Source organism: Anomaloglossus baeobatrachus, chromosome 4 (assembly GCF_048569485.1).
Source record: "Anomaloglossus baeobatrachus isolate aAnoBae1 chromosome 4, aAnoBae1.hap1, whole genome shotgun sequence".
In the NCBI taxonomy this organism is placed as follows: domain Eukaryota; kingdom Metazoa; phylum Chordata; class Amphibia; order Anura; family Aromobatidae; genus Anomaloglossus; species Anomaloglossus baeobatrachus.
Window position 1 is genome coordinate 420,478,728 of NC_134356.1, and position 11,085 is coordinate 420,489,812.

The 11,085-nt window shown below is 38.8% G+C and overlaps 1 protein-coding gene across 1 annotated transcript; it reads right to left on the reverse strand.

The window, feature by feature from the left end:
- Positions 1-4,852: 4,852 nt before the first annotated feature.
- On the reverse strand, positions 4,853-9,568 carry LOC142301598 (uncharacterized). The gene is made up of 2 exons (XM_075342627.1): positions 7,092-9,568; positions 4,853-6,810 (listed from the first exon to the last, which is right to left on the reverse strand). The coding sequence occupies exons 1-2, from the start codon at positions 7,554-7,556 to the stop codon at positions 6,355-6,357; spliced, it is 921 nt and encodes a 306-aa protein (XP_075198742.1). The 5' UTR covers positions 7,557-9,568; the 3' UTR covers positions 4,853-6,354.
- Positions 9,569-11,085: the final 1,517 nt, after the last annotated feature.

Sequence of the window (11,085 nt, forward strand, 5' to 3'; positions counted from 1 at the left end):
AAATGGCCCAGGACATTCAGCAACAACCAGCGACCTCACAGCAGGGGCCAGGTTGTTGCTGGATGTCACACACAGCAACATCGCTAGCAACGTCACAAAAGTTGTTCGTTAGCAGCGATGTTGCTAGCGATGTTGCTAGCGATGTTGCTTAGTGTGACGGGGCCTTTAGTCTGTACAGGAACCAGTGAGAGGTAGGTGCTGAATTTCCTTTCTCTGTTCTGTTCACAACGTGAATAGGTGAGGAAGTCCATAGCAAAATAGCTCATTTATTATCTGAATCTGACAACTTTTGTAAATATGTAGCACAGTGTAACGGTAGATTGGTTTGGAGATCATGTGGGCAAGAGGCCTTTAGGGGTGAAAAACACACTGCTTCTACTTCTGGGATTATACTGTTGGGTAACATTGTTTATGGTATATGGATGCATCTAATCTTCATTACAGGTATACTAAAAGCTTGGCATTACATTGTGGACCATTACTACGGCCATTTATGCAACGTGTCCTGAAGCCGGTTTTCAACACATTAAGGCCAGGCTGCAAGTTGCTTGTGCTACAGTGAGCAACTGTGTGGCTTAAATGTGATACTTTGGCCTGCAGGATCTCTTGACTTGTCTACCATCAAGCGCATCTGGGATGTCATTGTTTGGCAATTGCAAAGGTAACTGTCAGCAGCAAATTTTAATGACTTATGTACCCAATTTCATTCAATTTGGCAGAATTTTCCTAGTAAAGTAGTAGATAACCTCATTTATAGCATGTCAAGGTATGTATGTATGGGTATTTCTGCATGTGGCACTCATATTCAATGCTGAAAAAAATCTAAATGTTTTGAAAATTTTATTTCCTTTTTATCATTTTTCTTGGTGTTGCAACTAGAGATGAGCTCAATATGCGAAACTCTGGTCCAGCGGTGAGGTATGCAGGGCCGGCGTAAGCACACATGGGTAAATGCTGGGGTCCTGCACCGTCTGGGGGGCCCACTCACCGCCGGTAGTGGCGGAGATGTATCCCGCAGACCCCGGGACGCAGGGCTCGGGCGGCAGCCGCACTTTCCTGCACGCAGCGTGTCACTGCTGAGTGTTGTGTGCAGGGGCATTGACGTTCATGTGTGGGCGGAGCTAGTGCGCAGTGTGCTGAACTCCCATCCACAGATGAAGAGAAGGTGCCTGGAAAGAGCCCATACACTCTAGCATCTACCATGAAGAGAGGAGTCGCAACACCAACATCCTGCCGAACAGTATGTCCCCCCCAGAACTCTCCCCTGACACCAGTACTGTATACCCTCCAGAACTGTCCTCTGACCCCACCACAGTGCTGTACACCCTCCAGACCTGTGTGTCCCCTGACCCAAGTGCTGTATACCCACCCAGAGCTGACTGTCCCCTGACCCCAGTGCTGTATACCCCCAAGAACTGTCTGTCACCTCACCCTAGTAATGTATACCCTTCCAGGCAGTCTGTCCCCTGACCTTAGTGCTGTATACCCCCATAACTGTCTGCCCCCCCCACCATAGTATATTCTTAAGGCTGCTTTACACGAGTCGATCTATTGTGTGATGCATCGTTGGGGTCACGGATTTTGTGACGCACTTCCGTCATTCGTAACGACATCTCCTCATGTGACAGCTCCTTGCGAGTCCAACTGATGCCTAATCGTTTGAAATTCGGCCATCGTGTACTCATCGTTTAATTCCATAAAATCGGTCAGTTTAGTCTTAATGAACGACATATTGCAAAGTGTGACACCGTGTAATCGGCCATCCTCGTAGTTGTTTGTGACGTCAGTAAACGTTCAGGGCGTATTTGTGGTTTTAAATAATCACGCCTAATCTAATCGGATTGGTTGTAGCAGATGCGTTTTGATTGGTTATTACTGTTATAAAATACGGAGCTGAAGTCATGATGTGTGAACATTCAGCCTTGGCGTCATGCACAGTGTTTTATAGTGCATTACTCCTAATTTTTCTTACGTTTGTTTTTTCGCTGGATTTTCCGCCCTCACTCCTTGTTATCTCTTTTTTGTGGTAAGTTGTTATATGCCAATCTTTCCTTTTTGGATCAAAATCGACATTTGGCCTCATTATAATGTTTTTGTTTTATATATTTTAACCCTTTCACGACCGGCCGATTTTTCGCTTTCCGTTTTTTTTTTTCGCCATTCTTTTTCTGAGAGACATAACTTTTTTATTTTTCAGTCAATATGGTCATGTGAGGGCTCATTTTTTGCGGAACGAGCTGTACTTTTAAATGAAACCATCAGTTTTACCATATTGTGTACTAGAAAATGGCAAAAAAATTCCAAATGCTGAAAAATTGCAAAAAAAGTGCGATAGCACTATGGTTTTTGAGATATTTTATTCACTGTGTTCACTATATGGTAAAACTGATGTGTGGGTGTGATGCCTCAGGTCAGTGCGAGTTCGTAGACACCAAACATGTATAGGTTTACTTTTATATAAGGGGTTAAAAAAAAATCGGAAGTTTGTCCGAAAAAAGTGGCGCACGTTTTACGCCATATTCCGTGACCCGTAGCGTTCTCATTTTTCGGGATCTTAGGCTCAATGACGGCTTATTTTTTGCGTCTCGAGCTGACGTTTTTAACGGTACCATTTTTGCGCAGATGCTACGTTTTGATCGCCTCTTATTGCATTTTGCGCAAAAGTTGTGGCGACAAAAAAACGTCATTTTGGCGTTTGGAATTTTTTTGCCGCTACGCCGTATACTGATCAGATTAATTGATTTTATATTTTGATAGATCGGGCGTTTCTGAACGCGGCGATACCAAATGTGTGTATATTTTTTATTTTTTTAACCCTTTAATTTTCAATGGGGCGAATGGGGGGTGATTTGAACTTTTAGGTTTTTTTGTTTTTTTTTAATTTTTTAAAACTTATTTTTTTACTTTTTTTTTTTTATTTTACTAGTCCCCCTAGGGGGCTATTGCGATCAGCATTCCGATCGCTCTGCAGTATCTGCTGATCACAGCTGGAAGGCTGTAAACAGCAGATACGCTGTCTTTCTCTTTTGCTGTGCCCCGGGCACAGCGAAAGTGAAACCAATTCATGTGTAGTACAGGAGTCATCACATGACCCTGTACTACCATGACAACTATCGGGAGTCACGTGATCGCGTCACGTGACTTCCGGTTTCGGCGGTAAGTAAATGTTTACCGCGATTGCGCTTATAATGGCGCTGTCATGTATTGACAGCGCCATTATAAGGGGTTAATCGGCACGAGCAGATAACGATTCTGCTCGTGCCTAGCAGGCACACATCTCAGCTGTGAAAATCAGCTGAGATGTGTGCCGATCGCGGCATGCTGCCGCCGGAGGACCGCGGGCAGTAAGATTATGTCATTTAGGACGTAATTTTACGGCCCGCGGTCGTTAAGGGGTTAAGGTAACAGGATGTTCAGCAATGTCGAAACTGACATTTTATCTGTGGGTCTCCTTATGACCGAGATATTGCAGGAGGTGGAGGAAATGGACCAAAATACACGTATGAATCCTCGGCCCAAAAGATTATGGTCACGCCAATGGCTGCTTCGAAGGGATGAGATATCCCACGTGCGTCTAGTGCATGATTTACAGGAACGCAATCCGCATGATTACCGCAACTATCTCCGTATGTCAGAAGAATCTTTCTCATTAGTCCTGACGCGTATCAGCCCATACATAAAGCGCAGAGATACTTTAATGCGTAAGGCTGTTCCTGCGGAAGAAAGGTTGCTGGTGACGTTGCGCTATCTTGCCACAGGCCGTAGCCTCACTGATTTACAATATTCTGCCGGTATTTCGAGATCCCTATTAAGTTCATTAATTCCGGAGACTTGTCAGGCAATAATACATGCATTAGCAGATTTCATGCCTTTCCCCAAGACAACTTCAGAATGGTCTGATATAGCTCAGAATTTTGCGACGAGGTGGCAATTTCCCTGCTGTGGTGGTGCGATTGCTGGCAAGCACATAAGAATAATTAAACCCCCAAATAGTGGTTCATTTTTTTATAACTATAGAGGTTTCTTTAGTATAATTTTATTTGCAGTGGTTAATGCAAATTATGAATATTTAACAGTGGATGTAGGAATAAATGGCCGTGTTTCCGATGGTGGCGTTTTAGAACAAACTGATTTTGGAAAGCGTTTATTTAGTTCACAATTACCTTTGCCTCCAAATTCTGGAAATGAAAATAATTTAAATTTTGTTTTTTTAGGGGATGAGGCGTTTCCTCTTCAAAGCCATCTCCTGCGTCCCTATCCCCAGACTACTTTGAGTCCCGAGCGTCAAAATTTCAATTACCGTCTCTCAAGGGCACGTTTGGTTGTTGAGAATACGTTTGGAATTATGGCAAGTCGGTTTCGTGTATTCTCAACACCAATAAATCTCAAACTCGAATCCATTGATAGTGTAGTTCTTGCCAGCTGTGTTCTACATAATTTTTTACGCAAAAAGGATGCAGCAGCCTACATGCCCCCGGGGTATGTAGACAACATTGGCAGTGATGATTCCGATGTTGTCCCTGGAGCTTGGCGTTTTAGTGATCCACATTTGGCATCCCTGCCGACACCTCAATCTTTTGGTCGTGTCCGGCATGATGCCATAATCAATCGGGATCGTTTTTGTGATTTTTTGAATGCGTCATAATTTTTTTTTTTTTTTTATTATTATTTGACCAAAATATTATTTTTTTTTTTAAATTTTATAATAGAAAAAGCATTACTAAACATTATAGTGTGTTAACAAAGTCGGAGACCATTACCTTTTTTGTTAAAAAAATATTTAATTTTTAAACAATGAAACAAACATAATTAAATGAAAACTTGAAGTAAAGTAAGAAATAACTATCAACAAACAAATTCCCTTTGTTAGAAATATATGGATACAAATATGTTTATAAAATACATACATTACATGATTTCAAAGCATTACAACTTTATTCTATGTTTGAAAAATAAACACTGCCATCACTTCCTTTCACTACAAGGCAGGCAGGAATTTTCACTTCCGGTTTAAAAATCGCATAAACAAACATGTCTGCAAACTTGCGAGCAACTGTCTGGGGAGATGCAGAAATCCATCTTCTTGTCAGCGAAATGGATGAAAGAGATTATGATTGTCTACTTATATCTGAACGTCCAAGGGAGCATAAAAAAAAAGTTCTACGCAAGATTAAGAAATCTCTTCGGAAAAAATTTGGCCTCCACCGCTCAAAAGCGCAGATCAGGAAGAAAATGGCTGATCTGAAATATCGTGGCAAGGAACGTCTAGCAGAAATTAGAGCACAAAATGCCACTACTCGAGGTATATTTTATCAATACATGAGTGGTTTATTTTTTTTGGCCCTTTTAAAAAAAAAACCATGTGTATAATATGAATCATACATGTGTTTACATATTATGCCATGTTAGTCATGTGTTTTTTGCTAAATAAAATATTTGTTTTATCTCATTTTTGAAAGGATCATCACATGTAGCGGACCAAGGGAGCGCAATAATCAATAATCCAGGAACTTCATCAGAACCAATTCCTGTTTTGGATCAAAATGAGGTTTCAGAGCAAGGTTTGTTTTATTTTTAACTTGCCAGTTTTTTTTTTTGTTTTTTTTTTAAAAATAAATAAATAAAATAAATTATTAAACTATTATGTCACTATCCTAGATAACATTGAAGATCATCCTCCTATTGCTGCAAGACGTGTTCATGCTGTTGGTTGGACACTCAGCTCTGATTCAGATTCTGCGTCTGTGCAAGTTAGATCAGGTTATTATAGTTGTATTTTAAAGTTTTGATGATAAAATGATTTTAACTCAAAATGTCTGGTTTTTTTTTTAAATTTTTTTTGTTTTGTTTTTTTAACCAGATGTTCGCCCAAAGCTTGAAGAAGTGTATCAGTCAGCATGCAGATTATCCCAGACAGCACAAGATCATGTTCAATTGATAAAAACATACATGGATGATAATGCCTAATTTTTTTTTTTTTTTTTAAATATTTTAAACAAAACGTTTGCAGTCACAACATGTAATTATGTTGTGACCATGTTATTTTGGTGTACATAAGGCCTAAAAATATTATCTGAATGGGTATTTAAAACACTATATAATAAATATATTTAAAAAAAAACATTTTGATTTTGTTTGCCTTGTTTTTTTTTTTTTTTTTATTGATAGAAAAAAACATGACAATAATTTTGTTCTCAAAATAACATTTATAGTGAAATATATACATAAAAAAGTATGTGAGTATGAAAATGGAAAAAAGTTACAGATTGTAGACAAATATTTTCTTTGTCTTATTTTGAATGCGAATTGCGTATCTAAATTTTAAAAAAAAAAAAAAACCGAATGAAAAAAAAATTACTGACGCCTTTTGCTTTTAACTTTTCGAGGTGGTGACAATGCAACAGATTCACCAAGGGTTTCCACATCAGCAACTACAGATGTATTTTCTGGCAAGAAATCTTCTTTTAATACTGTTGCAGATGTAAGGCGATTTTCTTGTGCCGCATGTAGGACTTGGGCGATGATTCTTTCTGCAAGTAATTTTTGATTCTTTTCCAGTATTTTGCAAACATCATCAACATAATGCGCAAATCCAGATACAGGTGGACGGTCATGTTTCTCAAGTATTGACCGACAAATAGACGCCAACTCGTTTCCACGTGCCAATAACGTTGGTCTTCTCATTCTCCTTGGTAATTGCCTTAACAAAGGTCTTGATGTGGCAGGTGTTTGTTCACACGATGTTACAGATGGATTTTGTGAGCTATTTGGAGTTTCCTGCTCTTGAGAAGTGCTTTCAGTAGCATAATCCTACATTTGTAACAAGAAAAAAAAAAAAAAACACCAATTAGAATGATGTGTGAACACATTAGAGAGAAGATACAACATATTTTGGAACTACAATAATGGTAAAAAAAAATTCATGTAACCCTTTTGTGTTTACAATTTTTTCTGTTGGTTATTTCTGTTGGTACATACAAAATATTAAAAAAAAACCACAAGCAGATCATACAACACCTTAAAAAACAAAAAAACAAAAAAAATTGGATCATAGTGTGTAAAGATAAATTTAGGAATAAAGGTAAATATACCAATTGTGTCGCAGACTCGCTGCCAATCGCCCCATTTTGTGACTCCTGAATGGAAAGCATACTTGTTGATGACCTTGGAATCTCTTGATCTCTTGTGAAGTCAAGTAGATCAAAATACCACAGCCGTGGGACATAAAGATCGGCAGTCGCTGCCCCTGAACGTCGTGACTCCTCGACTTTATTGAGTTCCTTTTTATATACAGTGCGTATTCCTTGTATTTTTTTCTTGATAAGATTTACATCCACAGGCTCATTAGGAAAATGGTTTTTATAGATAGTAATCAGATCCGCATAAGCTGCTTGTTTGATGCGTTTGTTACTATATTCAGGCGATTTAATTTTCCAAAGACAGGTTAATGTGCGATATTTTTCAATGAAATCACGCAAAAATAATTCGTTTTGATGAGCCGTCATCTGGGAATGAATATATGAGAACATTTTATTTGACACTGTTATAATAAACATGTAATCTTTTTTCTTTTTAAAATAACAAAAAAGAAAAAAAAACTTAAAAATAACAAAAAAAAAACAACATTATTATGTTTCAAAAAACATTATACACGATAAAAACTACACAAATAAAAATAAAAAAAAAAAAGAAAAAAAACCCAAAACATTGTGAACGGCTAAATGACACAATAAATAAACCATACAAAACCAAATTTAACCCACCTTTGGAAGATAGATACTCTGAATTCGTCATAAACCAGACCACAAACAACAAACAGGATTGATGCTATGGACACACGAGGCAACAAAGACAGACGCAGAAGAGAAACTATACATATGGTATGTAACCAATCAACCACATTAGCAGAACTGGATTGAGCACAGGTCAGAAGAATTCAGGGCGTGCAACAATCCAGACAACGTCACGGAGGGCTGTTTGGTTTGCCTAATTACGCCCATACAAAAGACAGATTGACCAAAGGAAAACATGTGTGAAGCCTTTTGGACGTCCGCCATGGCCAATCAATATATCGATGAGCGCTTTGTGGTCGTTTGACAACACTCAACGTGTGACACATGGACAACTACCTATCAGCGATACAAACAAAAAAAAAAAAAAAAGACTTTGCCAAATAAATCGCACGATGGATTGACTCGTGTAAAGCAGCCTTTAGTGTAGCTTGGATATAATCATGAAGTCTAAAACCTAATGAGCTTCTGATTTATTTACTTTTTTCACTACTATTCTTCCATATGTTTGTAATCAAATATCGACAGCAAGGCAGATTAATAAGAGGCACCTGTTGAGCCCAGTGCCTAGTCGCTACAGATAATGATATGTATATTGTCATCTGTATGACATGTATTATTAAGCCTTGATGAGAATAGGGTTATCTCTGCTGCTCACAACAAAACACACTTTTGCATACACTCCCATACTGGGGTTGCCACTTGAGAGAAAACCAACTCTTGAGGGATGAGCCCTAGAAGGAAAAAGGGGAGGAGCTTAGTTGTGAGGTAAATTTCAGTTGGTGGCAGTTAGTTGTGAGGTGAAGTGAAGAGCGTACTGAGGAGAGTTCCTGACCTGAGGTGATTCCTAGAAACATCTGGAGGGGCCAGCTACACTTGTCAGGGTATCAGTCCTTAGGTCACCGGTGCCTTCAAGATCAGTGACAAAACTGAGAGACTGCAGCCTTTTTACAAGGAGCAATGACATTTTCCTGGGAGCACAGTGGCACGTGTGAGTCCAAAAACTTCTAAAAGAAGTAGAAAGTTTTCCCTCAGAATTCCAGTCATCTGCTCACCAGAAGGGATTACAAATCCGGATTATTGTTGTCTTGGAAATCCAAGAATACCAGGATACCTATACCCAGGTAGGGAAATATTAGCAGGAAGAGTATACTATCACCACACAGCAGAGAAGCCAAACTCTCATCAGGGCAGGAAAAACCACCATCATTGTGAAGGCTGTAAAGAATGTTCCGGACTGTGGTGCAGAGCTTCAGTAAAAAGTAAAAGCTCCCTGTCCTGTCTCTGACTGATTTATTCCCTGCTGTGCCATCTCTACCTCAACACATCCCCCAGGACCAAGCCCCAGTTGGGGGAGTGAGAGGACAACCCTGTGGCACTGCCCATCACCACCTAACTCCTGGGGCCCACCAGCAGTGCGCGGCCATACCACAGCCGAACCACCCAACTGGCGTTACAAACTTCATTTATTTTTATTTCTCTCCTTGTTAAATATTATTTTTACTCCTGATTACAAAATGCCTGTCGCTCGCACCTGGAACGGCCACATCACAACTTGGAGCCACCACCGTGACATCAGAGGCCTCCGGGGCAGCACACACCATTACATCCATATGAATGCTGAAGGTTGTGCTCATTCTTTACTAATCTGTTTCATTGATCATTGTGTTAATTTGAAATAAATGTGAAAAACGTGCAAAGATAAGAAGATGAAATATTTTCATTTGTAGTTACCAGCAACACATTACAACCTGATGACTCCTTTTGTTGTGCAGAGAATCCTCCCTCGCAAATTCTTTTTGGGATAAGGGCTTCCTGACTACATAGATTAAAAACAGCAAGCCCAGACCGCAAAAAGCTTTAAAAGAGAGGTAGAGATGAGCTAACTGATAGGCTCGAGTCCAATCCATAAACCTGTAAAGACAATATTTTGATACTTAGAGAAACAAATAAAATACTTGCCCAACCCCAATCCCTCATATATCCATATATCTGATAGGAAATATACTTGTATATTAACACACATAAATTTAACACATAGATTCTATAATATGAAATATACTATAGTAGACAAATATTTTGCATGATTGACAATGTGTTTCGTGAACAGTAACATATTAACCCAATTAACTATTTATTAGAGGATTAAACTTAAAAAACACATGAAAAACTCTTACCTGTTCATTAAGCCTGACTTATCTATCCCAGATGTTTTCATAGAAGTATTGGCAAGGTGGCAAATCACCAGACTAAGTTTAAGTCAGCACGAAAATTTTAATATTAAAAACTGGAAAGTAAATAGAGAGAAATAGGTCACATGAAATTAGACATAAAAATATAAACAAAAAAATACATTCACTAAACAAAAGGTCTGCTATTTTGGTTTGTGTACATATCTAGTGTCTTTATAAGATAGGATCTAATACCTTACATAGAAAAATAAAAAAATTTTTTTAGCAGTAATAACTAAAGATGGGTGAATAGCCAAATATTCGGGTTCGGATTCTATTATTTGTGTATTCGTACCGAATAACAAACCTAATGTCAATGGTAAACTCAAATAATTTTCTGGAGGACCTTAGAAGTAGGTTTGGGAGGGCTGTCAAAATGCTGCAATGGATAGAAAAGTGCTGAAACTGAATAGGAACAGCATGGGGAAGATGCCTGGATGCATTTTTTTACTCACATTTGGTTTCTGGGAATAATGTTGTCAGAGTGTTGTGGGGATTAAAGTAGGAGAATTACAGTATACTTACAGTTCCTCCCGGCTATCGCACTGCTTTCTGGTCTGATCATTAAAGTTGATGAATATGCACTGCTTCCCCTGTCCACCCTCTGTAACATTGTATGTCAGCATCTGTGATTCGTTGCTCTCAAACTAGCTGCATGGATAAGGAAGTAGAGTGTAAAAATAAATAAATAATTGGAAAAATGTTGCAGGGTCTCCTGATTTTTGATACCCAGCACAGATAAAGCAGACAGCTACAGCTGTGTGCGTTATCTTGGTTGTGTATCACAATACGAGAGACTCCATGTATTTTTTTTTTTAATAATTTAAGTAAATAATTTAAAAAGTCATGAGGTCCCCCAATTTTTATACCCAGCTAAGATAAAGCTGACAGCTGGGGGTTGGTATTCTCAAGCTGGGATGGCAGCCACCCCAGAATTGTCACATCCTTAAAGAAAATCGGTCAACAGGTTTTTGCTGCTTCAGTTGAAAGCAGTGTGTTGTAGGCAAAGAGATTCTGAAACCAGCCATGTTTAACTTAGATTACTCTGTACAATAGTTTTGATA

What these genes read in the sequence shown, in the direction of transcription:
- LOC142301598 (XM_075342627.1), bottom strand. Translation starts at nt 7,556, where the DNA reads ATGTTTATTATAACAGTGTCAAATAAAATGTTCTCATATATTCATTCC. An exon ending in GCGAGTCTGCGACACAATTG is followed by an intron (nt 6,811 to 7,091) that starts GTATATTTACCT and finishes TTACAAATGTAG; the next exon opens with GATTATGCTACTGAAAGCAC.